The 22,924-nt window shown below is 51.7% G+C and overlaps 2 protein-coding genes across 2 annotated transcripts in view; both read left to right on the forward strand.

The window, feature by feature from the left end:
- The first annotated feature begins 3,854 nt into the window (after positions 1-3,854).
- On the forward strand, positions 3,855-15,029 carry CPN1 (carboxypeptidase N subunit 1). Its single transcript, XM_083866726.1, has 9 exons — positions 3,855-4,094; positions 6,916-7,112; positions 7,761-7,916; positions 8,363-8,545; positions 10,018-10,129; positions 10,813-10,952; positions 11,254-11,353; positions 12,800-12,918; positions 14,763-15,029. The coding sequence occupies exons 1-9, from the start codon at positions 3,872-3,874 to the stop codon at positions 14,892-14,894; spliced, it is 1,362 nt and encodes a 453-aa protein (XP_083722852.1). The 5' UTR covers positions 3,855-3,871; the 3' UTR covers positions 14,895-15,029.
- Positions 15,030-18,773: 3,744 nt separating this feature from the next.
- DNMBP (dynamin binding protein) overlaps positions 18,774-22,924 on the forward strand; it is a 33,967-nt gene continuing 29,816 nt past the window's right edge. Inside the window, exon 1 of the mRNA XM_083866226.1 lies at positions 18,774-18,825. The gene's annotated coding sequence lies outside the window, so the exon portion shown is untranslated. The remainder of the gene's footprint in view (positions 18,826-22,924) is intronic.

A 22,924-nucleotide genomic window follows, 5' to 3' on the forward strand; every position in this document is an offset into this window, starting at 1 on the left:
CTTCTGAACTGATGCCAGAAAAGTTTTCATGCTGTTTTCCAGAAGATGGGAGTTTGCCAGCAGTGGAATGGAGCTTCTGGCACTAAACATGGAAAAGTCCTGAGATGTGATTTCCTCTCTTGCCAGTTCCTTGATGGTCTCCTGGGTCAGCTCTGAAGTTCCTGATGGATGGGTAGCATCCCCTCCTGGCAGAGAAAGGCACTGTGGTTTTTCCCAGGCTCTGGGCACCTCACACAGGTTACCTCACTCCTGGGAAGGCTGCTAGTGCCCAAACCACATCTTTCTTTGCTTTAGCTTCATCCTGACTTCCTCAAAGCAGTTAGTTCTCCCAAGCTGTGAACTGGACAGAAGCAGTCCTCTGTTCTCATTTTCCCTCTCCTCCCCCAGGCAGCCCCACTGGCACCATGCTGGCACTGCAGCCCACCTTCCCAGACCCCAAAGAGGTGAAGGACAGTGGGCCTGTGCCCCTTGCTCACAGGGCTGTGTGTCTCTGTGTGCAGCCACAGCCAGAGCTCTGCCAAGGCAAACAAAGCTTGTCATAGTTGTTATTTTTCTCTTCAGCATGCACTCTCCACAGTTTGCTCATTCTTATAGCTATTTGCTTGAACTTTCCTCAAATTTTCCAATCTTCCTCTGTTAACAATATGGCCAGAACTAAACTGAACCCATCAGATGGAGTCTTTCCATTGCCAGTTCCAGCAGAATCAGCTTCTGGCTGTCTGTGCCCATCAAAATGCAACAGTGGGGGGACAGGGCTTGCATTCACATTCCTCTCACTCCCACCACAGTGGCACAGAGCATTCCTGCTCCCCTTCTTTCTCCCACTGCCTCAAGGTCTCTCCATTTTTGGAACATCTGGGTGGGGGTGGGGGAGTGTATGATCCATCCCAGATGTATTAGCTGTATTTTCCAAATGAAGTCTTTATTTATTTCCTTCACTGTTTCTAAGTTCTAACCTCTTCTATTGTTTGTTTCTGCTTTCCTCAGTGTTTTCAAACATGTCCAAATTTATTATGAGATTAAAGATCCATTAGGTTGTGGTTTTCCTAGAATGTGTAAAGGCCATGCTAGGTCAGATCAAACATTGGCACTGTCAGCTGTGTGGTGGGCGAAGATTTAGAGGGATAGATAGGAAAACATAATCGTTTTCTTCTACCCATCAGGGGCTTAGGAAATGTGTGATCAAATTATTGCTTCAAGATCTGGTAACTGTGGCTGCCCCTGTTCTCCATGAATTCATCTTATCCTCTTTTGCACTCATTTAACTTTCAGCTTTGAAGATGTAATTTCATGGTGTCTTTTATGCAAACCTATTTCCTTTTGTATGCTTCAAACCTGCTGTCTGATAACAGGCTGCCTCCAGCCCTGTGCTATGGATAACGCTGACTAACTCTCCAGACCTAGTGGTGTGTGAGATGTGTTCTCCACCCACATGAGATTTTGCCCATGGCTCCTTTTTAGGCTCTAATGCTCTGGCATTTCTTTTTTTACTGTTGTTTCTCACATCAGTGTTGCTTGCCTCGATAGGAAAGTGGAGCTTTCCTCATGTGTCCCTTGGCAGCAGTGCAACTCTAACTCTGCCACTGCTGTCCCAGGCTACTGAAAGCAGCCTAGGAAGGGAAAGGGGAGGGTGAAACTGCCCAAACTGGGGCTTGTGCTATTTTACTATAGCCCTGCCTAGCACTTCTGGCTGCCGAGTAACACTGGGTAGTGCTGGAAACCTGCCCATGACTCTTTCACATGGCCGCTGTTGCTGAAGCCTGGGGAAAGAACAGCTCCACAGGAACCCAGCAGCCCTGGGAGCAGGGATGTGAAGGAGGTGAAGGCATTTCCCACTGCAGTTGTGGGCTGCCAGCTTTGCAAAATACCACCAGACATGTCTTACTGTAGAGACAAGAACTGTCCTACCATACCCATGCTCACCCTGCCAAAGCTTCAGCTACTCTTCCTTGCCTTGGTTTCTGGCATGTGGTGGGAGAAGCTATCACCTCCAGCACTGGCTCTTGTTACCTGGCTACAGACAAGTGCAATGCCATTCCTGCTCCTGAATGTGTGCCTCTTTCAGACTGGCTGACAGGCAGGGATGCAGGGGGATGAAGCTTAACTAGAAGAAGGTATTAATATGGTTACTGCTATCTCTTTATACATATAATATTTTTCTTTTTCTGTTCATGTCTTCAAAAGGATATTTTTTAAAAAACAGGAGTTAAGAGGCAACTGTGCAGATGGGGCAGAAGACCAAGAAGGAAAGGGTCAAGGTAGAAAAGACCACTGTTATGGTGCTGGGGCAGAAGACTGTTGGATATGGGGTAGTCTGAGTAAGCCAGGTCATGAGCAGGCAATCCGTGTGCCTTGACCACCAACCAGCCTGTACTACTTGCATCAGAGGCTATCAACAGCAGCTAGAGGCTATAAACAGGGACTCCCTGGTTTTACACTGCTCTTCCTGGAAAACTGAGGTAGAAAGACAGCAGTCCAAGCAGATGTGAACAGGTAGGAAAGCGCTGGGAGAGAATGCTTTGCTGAGTTAAACAACTCTTGACACAGAAACTAGAGTAATGCAGCACAGATCCATGGCAAGGCTGAAGGGAAAGCAAATGTTTGGCATGGCACTGAGTATCCTGGGCAGCCCATTACTCATGGCCAGAGGAGCTGCTCTCTGTCACAGCCTGGATAGAGCAGAATACCATACTCATGTTATCAAAAAGAGCCTTTCTCTTGGCCTGTCCAGCTGCAATGGTAAATTTTTCAACTGTCTGTGCTCGTGTTTGGGCTCTGTGTCAGGGTTGTCCTAGTAAATACCTCTGTCAGAGCCAGCAGGCTGCTGGAGTTTCTGCAAGACTGCAAAGCAAGGCTGCCTCTGGCAGTGGTGAGGTGTCTGCTGCCCAGTGGAATAACTGTGGCAGAGGAGTGGCGAGGAACCAGATCCCTCCATACCCAGAAACAGTTTGCAACCCTTTGTCAGCAGACAGCAGGTCACTTTCATTTGTCTTTATTCAGTTAAGCAATGTCCTGGTGCCCAGTGCCTGACGGAGCTCTTTCTCGTGCCCGCTCCCAGAGCAGGGCGGGGTGATACCAGAGCTCTCCGTGATGGCCCCTGCTCAGCAGACAACTCCTGCATCCCATCGCACGCTGCTCTGCCCTCCCCCTGCACTGTCCCAGCTCGGCGGTTCGGGCAGCCAGCTGTGCGAAGGGGATGCAGTCAGTCCCTGCCTCTGTTTATTTATCCCGGGAGCAATGGGATCGCCGGGTGAGCAGGGCCGGGCAGAGGGGCCGGAACCCGCGGCGGTGCCTCCTCTGCTTCCCCAGGAGATGGGGCAGGAGCCGGGGCCGGGCTCCGGGAAGGAGCGGTGGGAGCCGCCCGCGCCGGGCAGGGCTGCGGGGATCATGCGGGCAGCGAGGCCGCCCCGGCGCTACCCCCATCCCCCTCGGCTCTTGCCCCACGAGAGGGCTGGTGACGGGCACCCCCCTCCCGGAGCCCCCCTCTCCTCTGCTCTCCTTTCCTTTCCCCCGCCCGCCGCTCCCCGTGCGCTTGGCAGCCCCGACGCCCTCCGCAGCCAGTTTTCCAGCCCTGCGCTTCTTCTGCGGTGACAGCCAGTGGCTGCGGGGGCCTGTTTGCTGTCCAGTTAATAAGTGAGCTGGAGCGGGGGGAAACTTCTCCGCCGGGGGAGAGCGGGCTCGCCGGGGGCCGGGGGGAGCATTCCTGCGCCGCGGGGCCCCGGCGCGCCCCGCTCCCGCCGCCCCCCGCCCGCAGGTGCAGGGGGCTGGCACTCGGCAGCTGGAAAGAGCTGGTTGGAGTTTGCACTTTAAGCTCCCGGCGGGGAGGGAGCCGGGGCTGGGAGCTGGTCCGGGCGCCCGGCGCCGCGGGAGGATGGCGCGGTGGCTGCGGCCCCTGGTGGGAGCCCTGCTCCTGCTCGAGGGCGCGGCCGCCCTCAGCTTCCTCCACCATCGCTACGAGGAGCTGGTGCAGGCCCTGTTCCGCGTGCAGAGCCAGTGCCCCTACGTCACCCGCATCTACAGCATCGGCCGCAGCGTCGAGGGCCGGCACCTCTACGTGCTGGAGTTCAGCGACTACCCGGGCATCCACGAGCCCCGTGAGTACGGCGGGACGGGCACGGCGCCTCGGAGAGGACGGGCTTCCTCGGCACAGTCCCTGCCACGCGGCGCTGTCGGGGCACGGGGGGCGGGTGTCTCCCTCTCCAGGCAGGACTCCTGGCAGTGCCGGCAGCGCAGGGACCCCGCAGCCAGCCCGGGGACGCGCTCGCCCAGCCCGCACACACGCACCGTGCCGTGCACCGTGTTTGCGTGGCTTCAGCGTCCCCGGCGCGTACTTTGGACGGAGCTCTGAGTTTTCAGCTGAAGCTAATGCGAGAAGGCAGGCGAGTCCATCCCAGCACCCCACCTGCACTAGCCGCGCTCTCCCTCCCTGAGTGTTGTTCAGGCAAGGAGAGGAGCAACCCGCCCTCTGCCCTGCGCTGCTGGGCAGTGACAGGAGAGAAAGCGTTCGGCCCTTCCTCCTCCCGACGGCAAACCCAGCAAGCGGGGAGGGCAGAGAGGGCGCTGGGCTTCCACAGCCCCCCCAGCCCCGGGGGCAGTGCAGCCTCAGTGACAGGCCGGTCTCGGGGATCTCCACCTGCTGCCACGTGGCCCTGTGGAAGCTTGGCAGCAATGGCCCTTGAGCTGCTGCCTGTGCGCCTTGGGGATGCTGCCGAGCCAGACCTTGCTGGCAGCCAGGTGTCCTGGGGGGGCTGAGGAGAGCAGCTGTGTCTCCAGGCTGGGGGGACTGCACACAGGGCTCCCTCGCATCCCTGTCTTGTGTCCCTGAGCTGCAGATAAGGACAGAGTTCTCCCTACTTTCTGCAGGATCTTTTGCCTTTTCAAGTCGTGGTTGATGTGGTTAAATGCTGGGGCTGGTAAGTGCGGGCAGCACAGTCATGTGGAAAACTGCCAGCAGGGCTGCAGGGGTGTGCAGAACCTGTGCCCCCCTCAGTGCAGCAGCCCCACAAACCCCACAGCACCCCATGCCTGGCAGCACTGAGCTGGGGGCATATGCTGCAGTCCTGTGGCCCACAGGATCATTTCCAGGGATGCCAGGAGGTGGGATGGGAGGTTTCCCACCTTGAATACCTCTGTGACAGCTCTGTTCAGCACTGGGAAACCTGCATGGCACTGAGGGCGTCTGGGGCTCCTCCACAGTGCATCAAGGGCTGATTCAAAGCACAAAATGAGCAAAGGGCACTGGCAGTGCACCACTGGATTTTAGACTTGCAGAACCACATGAAAGCAGCTGGAAGGGCTGTAGGAGATGACTCAGATCTCCTCTGCTCCAGGCAGGCAGCATGGACCTGTGACCCTACTTGTAGCACGGGCCACTGTCAGGCTGGCACGTTTAGCTTGTAGCATGAGGTATTTGGGAAACTGTGGATTTCCTTGAAAGACATGAAAAGTAATTCTGAAAAGCAAACTCAGAGTCAATGGGCTTACATGCAGTAATTAGAGCTTGTGTGTCCATATACATAAAGTTTAGGGGTTTGCATACTGAAAAGGGCTGACAAATCCTGCTGCAGACTCAAACAAAGCAGAGAATCCGTGCTGAAATCTTGTTTTTTTAAAGGCTGCACATATGCTCAGGATTTTTCTGTATCTTTAATAACTGGATTATCTAAGTAAATCAGTTCTCATGTCCCTGAAATCTAACAAGATCAAAATATGTTGCCCACCTCTGGTGTCTTGTGAGACACAGCAATCAAAGGACATGGAAAAGCAAAATCTTTAGCTAAAATTAGACTTTTTTTTTTTTTTTTTTTTTTTTTTTTTTTTTTTTTAATGCAGCAAAGGCGCATAGGCTTTTGCAAGCAGCAGCTCACAATCTGGGGATGTGATACCTTTTACCCCAGGGATCCTGATGGACATCATACCTGGCAGCAGGGCTGCACACTGTCACTGTGAGTCTGATCCCTGTGGTGGCCAGAAAGCTCACGGTGCAATGGGAATCTCAAGATCTGGCAAGCCAACATTTATAACAACACCCCTTTTTTTCCTGACTCTTTCATGTGACAGTCGGGCTCCCTTTTTAACTTAATTCCCCTGTTGTCTTTCATTCTACCAATGCTGGCTCCAGCCTGCAATGTGACATTTTATTTTCCCATAAGTAGCTGCTTTAAAAGCCTTCTGGGAAAGCACAACCTGTCCCTCACATGTCCTGCCTCTCCTTCAGCAAAGCACCAACTCCTGTTCCAGGCACTGTCTGCCTGTGGTCTCCAAGTCTGTATTTTGAGACCTTATTTTAGAAGTCAGTGGCAAGAGAACTTTTTGGTCATATTGGAGCTGCCTGAGGAACAGTTTGATCCATATTCAGCTCAGCTGCTGAGGGTTTCTCCAGGGTCTTTTCCCTTGAGGGTGGGGAGGGCCTTAACCTTGACCTTGGGGGCAGGTAAAGGGGAAGGAGAGATGCAGGGCCAGGAATGTGCCATGCTGGTGAGAGGCACTGAGAGCAAATATAGAAGAGCAGAGGTGAGAGAAACTGTCTGCCTCCTCCACTGCCATCTACCACAGAGCTGTGAGGCCCTGGAAGCCCAGGGCAATCCTGCCAGTGCTGTCTGGTCCTTTTGTGCTGCCTTTCACCAACCCAAGACCAAACCACCAGCAAATGCTCCTCCTGTGTGCCCCAGAGTCCCAAAGCAACCTGGAGGAGAGTCTGAGCTGCTCCCAGGGTGCTGTGGCAAAATGAAGTGGAGCCTGTATGAGAACTGTGCCACTCTCCCTCTCTGAGGTTTGCATTTTCCAAGAGAAAGGGTCATTTTATGCCATTTACCGGGTGTCCCTTGGGCTTGCCTGGGGCTCCCTGTGGTAGGCATTTGCTCTTCCTCCCTGTTCCAGCCCTGGCTGATGGCATCACTCTCTTGCTCTCTCCAGTGGAGCCAGAGTTCAAGTATGTTGGGAACATGCATGGAAATGAGGTGCTGGGCCGTGAGCTGCTGCTGCAGCTCTCTGAGTTCCTGTGCGAGGAGTACCGGCGGGGCAACGAGCGGATCACGCGCCTCATCCAGGACACGCGCATCCACATCATGCCCTCCATGAACCCCGACGGGTACGAAGTGGCTGCCAAGCAGGTACCAGGCAGTGATCACCTCCTCCAGACGGATAGGGGCAGAAAGCCCTTCAGATCCCTTTGGGATCCTCTTCACCCCAGCTAGGAGGAGGGGGAATACCCTTCCAAATTTGTCACCGTCAGGTGCTGTCGCTGCTTCTCACCTCCCTACCAAGGGTTCATGCTGTGTTTCCTGCCACAGGTGACCTTGGCAGCTGATGGAAAAGATTTCCTATACCTGTCTTACTCTCCTTAGAAGTTATTTGTCACAGGAGGGTCACTGCAAATCCCCTGCCCTAGACTGGGAAAGGGACAGTTGAATGCCACTGTCATAAGCAAGCAGGGACATGAGAGATGTAGGGGGAAATAAGCCCCCTAGTGCTTCCTCCCAAAAAATTCACCCATTTTTTTGTGTCGCTAGACTTCAGGGAGATATTTGTGAGTCTTTCAGCTAAAGCAAATTGTTTATTTGTCTTGTGGCTTACTCTGTCACCCTGGAAAATGAAGAAATTGTTATTGATTTTCCCTGTCAGTCTTTATTGTCCCGCCAGCAATAACACATGTTGTGACTCATAGGCACTGAAGTGCTTTTACAGTCTCTGCCTCTCTGATACCCAACCTGACTGCACCTAACCTGGACTCACCCCTGTGATGCACCTTTGCCCCACAGGGCCCAGACGGCAACGGGTATTTGACAGGGAGGAACAATGCCAATGGAGTGGACTTGAACCGCAACTTCCCTGACCTCAACACACTCATGTACTACAGCAGGGAAATCAGCGGGCCAAATCACCACATCCCACTGCCTGACAACTGGAAAAGCCAGGTACCAGTCTGGGATACCGTGAGGGCTACAGCATCCTCTTAGAGTGTCTCAGCATGCAAGCAAATACACTCTCCTTTGGCTTGCACAGTGCTTGTCTCCTTCTCTGAGCCTTCTGCCTGCAGAGAAATGATGCAATCCTGGTCCCATATCACATCTTGCACCTCTGCCTCTGACATCACAGCCACCTTGGGGGAGCAGGTTGCAATGCATAGGGCAGAGGAGGTGGCACATGCTGGCTTACACCTGTGCCTCAGGTTTTGGGGTTGTGCTGAGGGAGCTGCTTTGTGTATCAGGGCAGTTGGTGGAGAACAAAGGTAGCTGCAAGAGCTCCAGCAGACACATTGCAGGACAGGGTCTGACATGGCAAGTCACACCACAGCCTAGCATGGAGCAGCAGCTGGCACAGAGGTCTCTTCTCCCTGTCTCCTTCTCTCTTGTCCTTACAGGTGGAGCCAGAGACATTGGCTGTGATCCAGTGGATCAGCAGCTACAACTTTGTGCTCTCAGCCAATCTGCATGGTGGAGCAGTGGTGGCAAATTACCCCTATGACAAGTCCCAGGATCAGCGGTTCAGGAGCCACCGGCGCACGGTCAATACGCCCACGCCTGATGATAAGTTGTTTCAGAAGGTGAGCACGGCCACGTTGAGTGGGGACATTCCCTGGCAGGGTGCAGGGTGCAGAGTGAGAGCTGGATGGGAGCTCTGGTCACTGCGTCATGCAGGAGCTGAGCCAAGAAACATGTTGGAAATAATCATTACCAGACTACAGCATTTCTGCCAGCCGCTGGCTCAGGAGCCAGGTCAGGACAGTCCCATCCTGTGAGCCAATCCCACCATAGGGACAGGCCAGTCTTAACCCTCAGGGGCCTCCTCCTTGTCCATGCGGTGCTTGGGTTTCCCATAACCCAAATACCACTGGTATACTCAATAACAACCTGCTCTTCCAAAGCTGAAAGCTGCACCCAGCTTTGCCACACCGTCTTAGAATGCATAGGGTTTTTTCTCCTAGAGAGATGACTGGGGGCCTGCTGAGACCAGGATAAGGGATGTGGGTGCTCAGTAGGGGCTTATGGATGGGGAAGAACAAGAACTACAACAAACAGCAAGAGCTCTAGGAGCATAACCAGACACCAGGGAATGCACCAGTCCGTGCTGTTGATCCCGTTAGTGCTAGCTGAAGCTCGTGGTTTCTCTTCATTATCCCAGAAAACAATGCTTTCAGTCACTGCTTCCATTAGGAAATACCCAGCACAAGAAAGAAGTAAGTCTGCATCAGAACAGTTAATGAGAAAAATTACTCCAGGCTGGAGTTCAGCCTTCTCTGGAAGCAGAATCTGCAGAGGCTTGTCAGGCCCTCCTGGGATCACGGATGTGCTCAGGCCCAGATGTAAAGGAACTGCAGTCTGGGGCGTAGGCTAATGATACCCTCATGGACTCAGAAATGTGGAGAAGTAACTGTTTTCCTGCTGACAAAATATTACACTGGAATCTGAACCATAATACAAGGGTATAGAGTTTGCCTTAGAAAATGCAAATGCCAGTCTCTCTTACGCAAAGGGCTGGCTTTGGATGCAGCAGCCCAGTTTTAGCCCTGCCTTCATGTCTAAAAATAAACAGTAATCTTAATAAGGGCAACAAACAAATCATTGCTAGAACCAGAAGTTGCCCAAACTCTTTCCTAATCCAAATTCCCATGATACATATCTGATATTTGCCAGGACTGATAGTGGTTACTTTGCTTTGTATACCTTTTCCCCATTAGTGCCATTTGCTGTTTGGAGCCAAGTGTCCCTGCATAGGTCCAGTGCCCTCTGCTCCCCCTCTTCTCATCACGAGCAGGGCAGAAGCCACTTGTGCCATCAACAAGCTTCCAGCTTGCCAGATTATTGCTCTTCCTCCATCACCCTTATCTGCCTACATCTTGTGGAGGCTCTGGGCACCTTGTGTTGTATTTTGTGGCAGTAAAATGCAGAAACTCTCTCCTGTCTGACTTCCCTCCCATGTTCCTCAGCAAAGGAAGGAGCATGTTTTGTCCAGAGCCAGGCAGGTTCTCCAGCCATGCAGGGCTGGAGTGGTGACCACTGGCTGCTCTTCCTCTAGCTGGCCAAGACCTACTCATACGCCCACAGCTGGATGCACCGGGGCTGGAACTGTGGGGACTACTTTGCTGATGGCATCACAAATGGAGCATCCTGGTACTCACTCAGCAAAGGTAAGGGCTGGGCAGGTGAGCAATGCCCACAGCAAAAAGGTGAAGGGATAGACAAGAAACCTCAGGACAGGATGGGTTAGGGAAGGACTGTGGCAATAGGATTGTGCCTGTTACTAGACACCATTCTGGTGTTTGTATCTCAGACCAGGAAATGGCTTGGGAGTATTTGAAATGGCTTGGGAAAGAGCCACAGAAATAGCCAAGGTCTTCAGAGACCATCCTATGTTCTTCTAGACAAAACATTAATCTGTTAGTCTATTTGAAAATCCTACAGTGTAATTCCATCAAAACCCAAAACTGTGACCAAGCAGAAGGCAGCTGCTGGTCCCTGAAAAATCTTATCACAAAAGGCACAATGAGGAAACTGAAAAATCAACACAAAAGACTAGACAAAAGATTGAAGAGGAACTGGAAGAGATATATAGGCCCTTGTGGTACCCAACCTCCCTGGGCTTCTGAAGGCAGGTTGGTGAATGATCCAAGCTGAAAGAGAGAGTTGGCAGCTACAGGGAGAGGGCTGCATGGGTGGAGAAAGCTCTAGTTGCACTGTCATGCACAGAGGAGGCTGCGCCTGTGGTGCAGAGAAGAGTGAGACAGTTCTGGTCAAAGACAAGCCAGGATGACTGTGACATGGGAATAGGAAGGGAGCCATGCCCTGGCCATAGGCTATTCTTCTCTTCCAGGCATGCAGGACTTCAATTACCTCTACACCAACTGCTTTGAAATCACCCTGGAGCTAAGCTGCAATAAGTTTCCCCCCGAGGAGGACCTGGAGCGACAGTGGATGGCCAACAGGGAGGCCCTTGTTGCTTTCATTGAAGAGGTAAAGGGGCAGTCCTGAGACCTTCACCCTTCTCCTGCAGATCCCCATGGGCCCCAGTGGTAGGGGATCAGTAGGCACCAGGTGTGGAAGGGAGCTGGTTATGGAGCTGGTTATGGAAGGCTGCTCTTGTTGGTGGCTTTTGGGGAAGCTGTTGTGTCCTAGACTGGCTCTGGTGGGGACAACCAGGATCACCAAGGGTACAGGGAAAGGTAAGGTTGTCTCCAAAGCTCATCCCTGTTCAGCAATACCCTCTTGAGGAAAGGAGGGGCCTTGAACCATCAGTCTGTCTCCCTCCCTGCAGGTTCATCAGGGCATCAAAGGGATGGTGTCAGATGAGAACAACAACGGCATTGCAGGAGCAGTGATTTCTGTCCAGGGAATCAGCCATGACATCACCTCTGGTGGGTTGTCAATCCACTTACCTGTCTGAATGTGTGGGTGAAGTTAGCAGGCGAGGCTGTAATATGGGAGGCCATCGTGGTTTGCTTCCCAAAGACACTAGCTGGGAGAAATATGCCTTATCCTTATACTTATCCTTGACCAGGGTGGGCTTAGGAAAGCCTAGGAAAGGCAGAGACAAGAACTGGAATGCAAATCTTATTGTAAAGAACTTCGGAAACTCAGCTCCTATTTTATCTGGGAGGGACAATTGAGGGGATAACCTACTCAAGCCTGTAAGTATCTACAAAGAGCTGAAACAGAAGATTGCAAATAACAAGATGAAAAAGGAAAGAATAAGATTAAAGACTGAAAGTTCACACCAGACAAGTTTAGACTGAGAATGAAGTACCACTTCATCCAAGTTGTGGTTGTTTCTCCCTTGCTGGCCAATTTTAACCTCCTTTTCTTAAACACCCTCCTCCAAGCAGACCGAACATAACAGACTGCCTGCAGAAAACAGCTGATATTACAGTTCTTCAGAGGTCAGACCATGAAATCATTAAAGCTCCTCCTGGCTGTAGGTCTGTGAGTCAGTAACACTAATATTTGGCACTTACTATTCCAATCTGCATAGGAAAAGGGTCTGTGGAAAAAATCACAGAATCACAGAAGAGCTGGCTGCCAAGTGCCCTCTGAAGTCTCCTGTCCAGCTTGGAGCAAGATTGTCCCCAGGATTGGCTCTGATCAGCCACTGCTCCCTTCAGCCAATTCTCACTGACCCCAAGGATGGATATTTCAGAGCCTAACTGCTGTCCTGTGCCAGGGCTCTACCACATTTATGGTGAAGTTGCACTCCTAGATCCACCCTGAAGCAATTTGCAATACCCATCCAGTTATATAGATGGGATTATGCTCAGATTTCCAAAGTAATCCATAATGTGGTGTTACCTCACTGTTGGCTGTCTGCTGTCCCTAAGCACATCAGAGCACAGTCTGTCAAAGTGCTCCTGGGGCTTTCTTAAGCAGGGAATCAGGGAGCAGCTGAGCTAATGAGCAACTAAAACCTGCTAACCCAAACATGGCAAAGTTGTGTATGGCAGGAATTAGATTGTGTTATGCATAAGGAGTCAGACTGGAGCTGTGATTGTCCTTAGGTCTGCTGTCATCTGACTGGCGAGTGCTCAGCTTTGCAGCCTCTCTACACAGGCATGGCCAATGCTGCTGTACAGTCCCCTTTCATTTGGCTTTTACATGCAGACTGACCTCTCCTCCATGGCACTAATGAGGCATCAGTTGCAGTGTACCAGTGTGAATCCAGCCTTGAGGTAGCCAGCAGATTTGGGGAAAAAAAAAATCTGGGTTTTGAAGGCTACACTTCCTTGAGGAACTCAGCAAGAATTACTGGAATGTTTTTGCTTTGCTCCCTGAGCATCCTGAATGCTTTCTTTTCCTACCTTGTGTTCCAGGTGATATGGGGGATTATTTCCGGCTGCTGCTGCCTGGCACTTACACTGTCACAGCCTCTGCAGAGGGGTACCAGCCTCTGACAGTGACAACAACAGTGGGCCCAGCTGCACCTTCATTGGTGAGTCAGGCTGCATAGTCACAAGGGTTTCTCAAAATATCTTCACCCCAGGGAGAAAGAAATGTGCTGGGGGATGTCTAGTGAGCAGCAGAGAAAGGAGATAGGATGTAGAGCATTTCCAGTGGCTATAGGTTATCTGTTTTGGCAGACAAGGCTCCACACAGGTCACAGCAGAGAACAGTGAGGACAATGCCATGTGCCTTTTCAATTCCTTATTGAGGCCTTGCAGCTGCACTGGGCTGCCTTACCAGCTCCTGTGTCCTTCTGCCTCTTGGCCATGGGAGAGCTCCTTACTGACTGGAACTGCTGTTTTTCAGCTCTCCCTCCACCCTTTTCACTCTCCAGGATATGAAGTGGATTCAGTATCTGTTCCCTGAGGTTCAGTTATCCCCTCAGCTTTGTGGGTGTCAGCACTCTGCTATCATCTGCATTCTGCCTGGGACCGAATGTTATCAAACTCATAGCAAAAGGCTGAAGTCTGCCTTTCTTTTTGCTGAGAACACCAAAGACAAATGGGAACTGAATGCCAACAGAGAACAGCCAAGCACCTTCAGGAAATGAAATGCTCTTGACATTGGTGCACCTCCTACATTGCCTTTCTGAGGGCTGGCTGGACAACTAGAAATTGGTTGTAAAAACAGTGGGTGGTGATCCCTGCCCCTGCTGTCGCCTTGTGAACATGATGGAACCACAGATGCAGGCTCCTCAAAGGACTAGCAGGACCCCCTCCCTTGCCCCCATCTGCAGCATCCTGGCACATCATTTGCTTCACTGTATGTGCTCTGGTCAGGCTCTGCTGTAAATACACTGTGGTTGTTCTCCCACCTTCCATCACTTCATCCCACTCTGCCCAGCCTCTGAAGTCCTTCCAGAGCTGCCCTCTTCTCAGGATTAGAAACCTTCTAATTTTTGTGCTAAATTTATTTATGGTCAGTTCATGTCTATTTGTTCTTATGCCAAAGTTGTGCTTTAAATAGCTCCTTTTCTTCCCTGGTGTTTATTCCCTCGTGTATTTATAGGGAGCTGTCAAGCCCAGTCCTTTGTTTTGCTAGGTTAAGCACCCAGCTCTTTGGGTTTCCTTTTTAAAACAGATTTTCTTTTTATGGTGTTACTGTAGAAGACTGATTTGTTCCCTTATGGTCTGATTTTTGCATATCTCCTCTCACAGCAGCCCTCCTGTTCCCATTTCTGCAACACCCCCTGTACTCATTGTTCACCCCAAGAAGCCCATACAGCCCCATTCTAGTTTCACCTTTCTGTAAAGCCTCCCCATTCCCCATTTTTCTGATGCTGTTTTTTGCACACTCTTTGTCCCCTTCTCCCTCTTGTACCTGCTTGTGTGGCTGTAGTGGATGGAGGTTTCTTTCCAGGATTTTTTTTCCTGGATCCACTGGAAGCACTGGTTGCTGAAAGACTGATTAAACTAACAAGATGCAATTGAAAAGGAACTGTCTGTCCTAAACCATCCTGTGTATTAAATATTCACAGAGACGCAAAGCATTGCTATGTCTCTACTCTTTGGTGAGAAAAGGAGAATAAAGAACATAACTCAGTCCCTTGCCATTCACAGATCCTCTTCCAAACCATCCTAGACATTGCATTGCCACAGGAGCAACTCTGCATAAGAAACATAGTCCATTGTTGGTACATTTTCCACAGGAGGAAAAAAAAATTACAGCTGATTAAAGAACTGTGTTCCTTTAACAATGGCTGAGACCCCTTACTGTTTGACTTGGCCCCAGAGTCAACTTTGAAGACAAGTGGCAGAGGCAGGTCCCGCAGACCCCTGAGCCAGCAGAGCACACACACCATGTTAAATGCAGTTACCTTTGTTCTTTCTCCAGGTGCATTTCCAGCTCAAACAAGAAGTGGTGAGAAAGCCTGCGGAGCGTAAAGCCTCAGGCACACGTATGAACAACAAAGCCCTTCAGAAGAAAGTCGTGCCAAGAGCCACCCGCCGGGGGACCCAAAGATGAGGACAGCTCATTTGGCTGAGAGCTGGGGAAGCCGTTTACATGGGGCCTGGCTGATGACTCCAGCCAGTGAACTTTCCAACAGTCCAGCATGAAACAAGCCCAAATTATCAGGTTATTAAACAAGGAAGTATTTAATTCCTGAGCAAATTGTGAAGTTATTCATAACAAAGTGTGCCTGGGCTACAGTTCTCTGGGCAGTGTAGGCTTGCTGAAGGGTCTGCTCTATCCAACCTAAACTATTATTCTGAGCACAGAAGCAACTAGGTGAGATCTGACAACTGGTGATGAGTAGAAGTCCAAGCCAGGTTATTTGGATGTTTCTTTGAGACAAATACCCTGAACCTTGGTTCAGTATGCAGTAGGGAAGTGTGGATGCTTGATGCCAGCAGTGTGCTGTGTAGGTACAGCATAAGCTGTGCGAGCTGTAATTGGGTTAGGAGAGAAAGGATCCATAGTTTAGTGAGGTGGAGTACTAGAGTCTGAGGCTTAAAATGCTGCTTAGGCTGTGTGGGCAGGTTTGGAGTGGAAGCAAGAGTAGAAACAAAGCTGGTTATTTCCATGATAAAAATATCTTAAGCAGGCAAAACCTTTCCAGCATTCTTCATTGAAAATAACTCCAGAGGGGTAAACAGTACCACCTATATGCCCCAGTGATTTTCTTCCTTGGGTGGTTATCCCAGTCTCCACCATACAGCCATCAGTTATACTGTTTCTCTTCCTGTCTAAAGCTTGTCAAAAAAGTGTCCCCCAAACATTCCTTTGCTTCTCCTCTTTTGCAAACATCTCTTTCATTCTTGTGAGCAACATGTACCACCCAAGTGCAGAAGAATATTCTGCACTTCACCCCTCACCATCACGTTCTCCTCTGTCTCTGCTACAAGATGCTGGTGGCATTTTCAGCATTAGCAGCACACACACGCTCTTGTAGCTCTGCCTGCTAACAGAAGCTCTTTCTCTGTCATGCCTTTTCTTCTAAAGGCAGAGGAAGCTGTCCCTTGCAGGTTAATTATACAGGCTGTTGCAAAAAAGTGCCCGGAATGGTAATGCTCTTAACAGTGGCTGTGAGTGATTTTGGTCTGCAGAAACCAGTAGGAGCTGGAGACACTGGCCAGTTCAGCAGTCACAGCCAAAGCTGAATTCCAATTCTTTTTTTTTTTTTTTTTTTTTTTTTTTTTTTTTTTTTTTTTCTGAGGCAGAAGGAAATGAAAAAGGATGGCAAGGCTAAGATGCTCCAACTTCTGTGTGGTTTAACACCTCTTCCACTGGCCAAGCCCAGCAGCATCACTGCAGGTGCTGGACCCTCCTGTTGGAAGCCACATGTCAGTGCACATTCACCCAAGGGATTTCGTGGTGGACATGCAGGCAGGACGAGGGAGGGCACCCTGCATCCCACAGCCTGGCCACATGCAGCACTTAAAAGGGTCTGCTGTCACCAAGTGTCCGGCCATGTGCAGGAAGAAATTGCTGTCCCCATCTACAGCACTCTGCTGGCTGAGCTGATCACTGACTTCTAAGGATGTGTATGAAGCTGAGAGCAAGGAGAGCTCCCAAGGAGCAGCCTTTAGCTGGTTAATTCAGCTGGGTGGTCTCTGGACAGGGTGATGCTGAGAGCTGCCCATGCCACCTGCGTCCCAGCAGTGTCACAGGTCGTCTTGCTGAGCCTGCTGGCGGCAGGGTGCTCTCATGTTGCCCTCTTGTGGTCCTAGAAAATGTGGGACCGTCTCAATTCCACTTTCCAGAGCAGTCAGAGGAGAGATATTCCTTCCCTAGAACAGGACAACCAACCCAGGAGGGCATATCACTCACCCTCTCAGGCTGCTGTGGGGTTGGCAGTGCAGCAGAAAAATTAGAATCTCAGTCACAAGAGTTTTCCCCTACAAGAGGATTCCTGCAAGATACAACCTTTTAGAGGTCTCTCTCTCTGGGCTGGGATTTGTCCAGCTCATTCTCCTCCCAGCTCTTGAATATTTTTGTGTTGAACAATTTGGTAAAGCTCCATTTGGCCGTGGCTGAGGTCTCCACGTGAAAACATGGTTACAAAATGTTTCTGAGGCAGGATTTTTAAGCACACCCCTCCGAGGCTTGCCATGAGCTTTGCCCCCGGTGTTGCAAGAAGCATGGGCTAAAAAGGGCACAACCTTTGGCTGTAACATCTGCAGGACAGGGATTTCTTATGCTTTTGAGGCTTCAGTCAAGGCAAAAACAGTTGACAGGTTTGTGTCAGAAGACACAGCAATCTATCTTCCCCATCTTCTCTGGACCACTCATGATTTTGTAGACCTCTTCCCCCAGCCAATGTCCTGCTTCCAAGCTGAAGAGTTCCAGCCTACAGTTTATCACTGTACAGTCTGTTCCCATGCCTCTGAGCATCCTTATCACCTGCCTCCAAACCTTCTTCCATTCTCTATTACCCTTTCTGAGATGAAAGGACCAGAACTGTATGTAAACACTGGAAAAATATTTAAACAAAGTGAAGCCAGGCCCAGGAAAATGAATCAAGATTCTTATAAGCAAAACTGTGAGCATCTTGGGAGAACCAGGAGGGTAGACAGAAGCCTACATGCGATGCCTTCTCATTTCTGTATCTGGCACAGAAAAGGGAAAATACTAATAAGTGAACTCAAAGAACAATGAAGCAGCTTGGAGAGGGATGTCAGCAGAGGAGAGTTGGTCATGGCAGTGACCTGAAAGGCTGCAGGAGGGATTGGGATGATGAAAAACACTCAAAACCTTCTTTGGCAGGCAAGAACAACAGAAATTTTGAGTCAGAGGACATCTAGAGCCCTGTGGCAGGGGCTGGTGTCCAATCTTCTGCACCAGTAAACCGTCTACAAGCATCCACACCTGCAGAGAATAGAGTACCTGTGCAGCTTCAGGCCCCCTGCCCGCGGCATCGTGCCATGGCAGCAGTGTGGGTCCCCACCTCGGGAGAACAGACGGGAATCGGCACCAGGCTGTGCACCTTCCAACACGACTCTGAGAGCATTCCGCACACCCGCTCCTGCCTGGTGGCACGTCAAGCTGAGAGCTGTGTGGTTGCTATGGAGAAGTGTAGCTAAATGCACAAACAAGTGCCAAACAGTGGTAACTGCTCAGGGGGACTTAGAGACTCGGGGCTTTACAACGTGATGCTGAGGGATGGTATCCCTTGGGGCATGGAGGCTTTTTTTAGCCTGCCAGGAAATCCAGCGCGGGTCCTACTATAATTGGTGTGCCAGATCCGCCGTGATGCACAAACTGGCCCTCTCTGTCATGGATTTCTGCTAGGGAGCTATTTGTTTTTCTCCATCTTGACGCTTTGGCATGATCTTACAACGTATCTAAGCAGCCAAGGAGGCTGATAGCGGCAAAGCTGAGACTGCACCAGATGGACAGTGTAGACCCACTCGTCAGCTGCTGCCAAAGCCGACAAGGCAGAGATTCCCCCACGGCAGCAGCGGGGACGGGGAGCCCCGGCAGCGTGTGCGAGGCGGCGGCGCTCGGCGGGGAAGCAGAGGAGGGTTCGCACGGGCGGCTGCCCGCTGTGCTCCTCCCGGGTGCTCCGCCGGCAGCCTGGCCCGGTGCACGGCGCACGAGTGCCGAGCCCAGCCCGGAGGCTACGAGTGTCTGCCCGCCTGTCCCCGCTCGGGCACCGGCCGGCGCCGTGTCCCGCGGCGGTGGGAAATGTCCCTCACCCTGGGGCCGCGCAGGGCAAAGTCCCCACGTCAGCCGGGGGGCCCCGGGCTGCCCGGGCCGCGGGCCAGCCCCGCGGAGCAGCTCCGCCCTCCCAGCGGCACCACGCCGGGCCGGGCCGGGCCGGGCCGGGCGGAGGCGGCGGGGCGGGCGCTGGGGGCCGGGCCGGCCGGGGCCCGGGCGGGGCCGGGCGGGCGGAGGCGGGAGCGGGACCCCCAGGGCCGGAGCGGCCGCGGCGCCCGGAGCGGGCCGGGAGAAGGTAGGGACTCGCCGGAGCGGCCGGGGGGAACCGAGCGCTCCCCGCCCGCCGCTGCCCGGCCTGGCCGCTGCCCCGCCGGCCTCCCCCGGCCCGGCTCCCCCCGCCCCGCGGCCGCCCCGGCCTGCGCCTCCGCCGGGCCCCGCGCGGCCCAGCCCCCGCCCGGCCCCCGGCGCCTCCCGCACTCCGCACCGGCCCCGCTCGCCGCGGGCATGGGCTGCCCTGGCCCGGGGGCTGCCGTGTGCCGGGGGCTGCCCTGGGCCATGGGTGCCCCAGGCTGGGGCGCTGCGGGCTCGGGTGGGCGCGCTCCCCTCCTGCCGGCCGCGCCGGGGCAGCGTGTGGCCCTCCAGCCCCGCCGGGCGCTCGCTGTGCCCCGTCCCACAGCGCCCACGCTGCCCCGGCAGCACGTCGGGCACCTGTGGAGCGGCCCTGCGGTACAGCGGGAGCCGCCCCTCTGCTCCCCACGTTAGCATTGTAGTCTCTTTAGCCGTGTCTGTTCAGGCAGTGGTAACCCGGGGGGTGACCACCAGGCAGCTGGTGGTAGCTGGCGTTGCCTGGACGGCTCGTTGCAGAAGAGCACCTGGCCCTTTAGAAATTATGTGGCCGTCCCAGATAATTTCTGGTTTGGCACCGGGAGTCTGGAGTTGTTGCACCCGTGAGGGTGGCACAAGTTGTACACAGAGAGCAGAAGCTCAAGGCTGCAGCAATGTGCCTTTCCCGGGTGCTCTTCTGAGGGCATTCACTCGGTTCAAGGCAGCCTGAGAAGAGAAACTTAAACGAATTCCGTTTGTTTTCACTCTCACAAATACAAGTCCCTCTTGCAACACTGGCAGCCTGACCCCATTGCCTTGTACTTATCAGAGATGAACTGGAGGTGTCTCCTCCAGTGGCCCTGCCAGGGAATGAAGGCTTGGGTCACCCTCAGCATACTCAGAGAGGTGGCTGCTGTTCCTCTGCTGTCCCTTTTGCCGACCCTAAGTGGTACCTCAGTTGATCCTGTCCGTAATGCAATTTAGCCTTTGGGTTCAAACATCTCTGCTGCTGTTCCTGCTGTTTGAAATTCTCTCCCCACTTTTGGCCTTTCATATCTCATTCTCCTTGCCGTAGTACCTGGGAAGCCTCTAATTGTGTCATAAGCATTAACATGTGCTTTGAGGTTTGTCATGATTCCTTAACTGTCAGTTTCTTCTGAATAGGCTTTCTTTCCCCTTGCTTCTGCCATTCTCTCCTTTGCTTCCACTGAGATTTTCTCTCTTTGTCTGAAAGAGTTCATAGATAGAGAATTTGCAGTTTTGCAGATGCTTTGCCAAATACAGCTTCTGTACAAGACGTCACCATCATCCCCCTCATCTTGACTCACTCTGGCTGTGAGTCGTGCTGGGCAGTGTCTAAATGCATCCTGCCTCCATAGCACCGAGAATGCCCACGGCTCTTAGCTGGCCTCCACTTTCTGTTCGTGAGAGCCTCTGTTCTGTCAGGGCCAAAGGTTTCAGTTCTCTCTCCAACTGTTCTGCTTAAAATTAGCAGTGACGTTAAAAACTGATACGAATATACAACAGTTTTAAAGCAGTGTTGATAATGGGATGGGAGGAGCTGAGCAGTAGGGCAGAGGAAAGGAGTGATTCTCAGAGCTTTACAGGGCACCACCTGTGCCAGCTGCCATGGGAACCATGGCTGTGTGACCTCTTGGGGTTCTGAGTGCAGTTGAGGTGTCCCTGCAGTGCGTGACCTCAAATGGACTTTGTGACAGTGGTGATGTGAGCTTAGGTGGGACAGCCTGAGCTCTGCTTACCTTAGCACTTCACTGCCTTAACTGATAATATCTCCTCGACCTCCAGCAAAAGTATATTTCTAATAACATTGCTCAACCCCACCTCTGAGTGACACAGCTTTTACTTTGCCTTAGTTTTAGAACCTTTCTGTTGGGAGATAAAATTTACTGCTTCCTTCTCAGGAACGCCTAGGGACTCTGAAAGGAAGAAGTCCAAGTAGCAGCAGAGTCCCTCCTGGGGACTGAGGTTCTTTGGAGATGACAGTACAGAACAGGAATGGTGGCAAGCAAAGAACAAGTTTCCAAGTCAAATTCAAGTAATTTCCAGATTTCTGGACTTCCCACCCAGCAACCAAAGCATCATAATGGGCTTCTGTCCAAAAGTTATCTTGAAGAATATTGTTCAGAGTGCAAAATCAAGTGCTACAGTGTTAAGGAGTGTCCTTGCAGCCCCAGTTCAGCTTGTTTTGGATGTGTACTTAAGGTATAATGACCAATTTTATAATTGTAGGCTGCTTACGACCTGTAGCCCAGCCACAGGTACTGCACAGCAATGGTGATTCTGCCCTTGGGGTTCTGTCTGTTCCTTATTCTAAGTTGTATCATTTTAGCCTGTCTGCAAAACTGGGAGGAGACACAACCATGCACCTTGGGGTGGGAAAGGACAGGACTTTGTAACACAGTCTATAAGGCACATGCTGCCAGAGGATAGAGAATTTGGGAAACTCATCTCCCAAGCTGATGTTCTGGCCTTTGCATGCTTGGGACCCCACTGCCAGAGATTAAATATCCATCACAGTCATCTTGCTTACATGTTGTGGCAAGGTGTTCTGCTTTGCATTAAAAATTAATGCTGTGCTCTAGTTTCCAGATGACTTTCGTTTGCTTGCCGTCTGGCTCAGCACGAGCTCCTCTTGCTTCTTTGCCACGCCACTCTTAACCCACACAAACACCACCAGCTTGCCCTCAGGCATGTCCTGTAACAGAGCAGGTGAGAACACTGACAGCCAGAGGCCTGCTAGAGAGAAGTAGTGGTTTGAATGACTTGTTTGGTACATGGCAGAGCTCCTGTTCCACACAGGTGTGGTGGGAGGCCAGACCTTGCTTAAGCAGCCCTTTACTTGATAGTCCTGGTTCTTGAGGGGTTGGTGATCCAACCAAAAATTATTTTTTTTTGATATATCACATCACAGACAAAACAAAAGAAGCTATTTCTTTTTAGAGTGAGAAGATTGTTCTTCCTCCTGGAAGCCATATGATGTTAGGAGGTGGAGTGCAGAAGAGCTCTCATGTTTCCCACTGTGTGAAGCTCAGCTGGGGGATTCTTTAGGATCTGCTGAGACAAGCAGCATGTCCTAACAAGAAGCTGCAGTGATCAGCATTTCCCTGGTGGTAGAAGGCTCCTCTCCTCAGCACCATTAGCTGGGGGTTTTCCCTGCTTGCTGCGTTGTCCATTCTGTTGGGATTCATAGGATCAGCTCTGCATTTGCTGGAGCCACAGTCCCTGCATTGGCACCATCTCCAGCTGGGGCTCAGGCAGCCTGGCTCAACAGGGTATTGTTTATTCCACCCAGGAATGTGCAGGCGAGCAGAGACCTCGGGGAGCTTTACAGAGTAACATGTTCTGCTCTGAGCAGGGAGAGGGAGTGTGGGTGGCCACAGCTCTGAAGGCTGGCAGGAGAAGTCAGGGCGTGCTGGTGTGCAGATAATGTCCTATCCTGGAAGTGTGAATGAGGACTGTGCAGGCTGTGCAGATGCATTGGGGTATGGAGGAGGGAACAGGGCTGTGCAGATTTGGAGAACACAGGGAGGAGCAGAGGGAAAAGGTAGAAATGTCTTAGTATGTAGCTTCTGTTCTTGACACAATGGTGTGAGAAGCCAAGCATAACTGCTGGTTCGTCCCACTGTGTGCTGGGTACTGATCCTGCAGCCTAGAGCACAGCAAGGGCTGCAGTAGATCTCATCAAAGCCAGTCCCAGCAACTGGAGGGTGCACTGAACTGAGGGGTATTTCTGTCACTGGAGATGGATTGTGTTTTCAGTGAACAGACATTGAGCTATAATGAGTAGAAGGAGGTATGAAAAGACCTAGGTGAAATGCAAGGTGTTTATCAATTTTTAAAAAGATCACTGACAGCATTTGTTTAATACTTTAAATATTAATTTCTCTAATTATTTTTGTGACAAGCTTGTATTTTGTACATTTCTGGGAGTATGACCATTCCTGGTCTACTGCTCATGCAGGTTCTAAGGTTTTTAAAGAGATTAAGACATCTGCTGGACAAGAATCCACTTGTCCCTCTCGTGCAAATCCTGTGGAAGGATGCCTGTG

This window comes from Zosterops lateralis (genome assembly GCF_965231275.1).
Source record: "Zosterops lateralis genome assembly, chromosome: 8".
NCBI classification, from domain to species: domain Eukaryota; kingdom Metazoa; phylum Chordata; class Aves; order Passeriformes; family Zosteropidae; genus Zosterops; species Zosterops lateralis.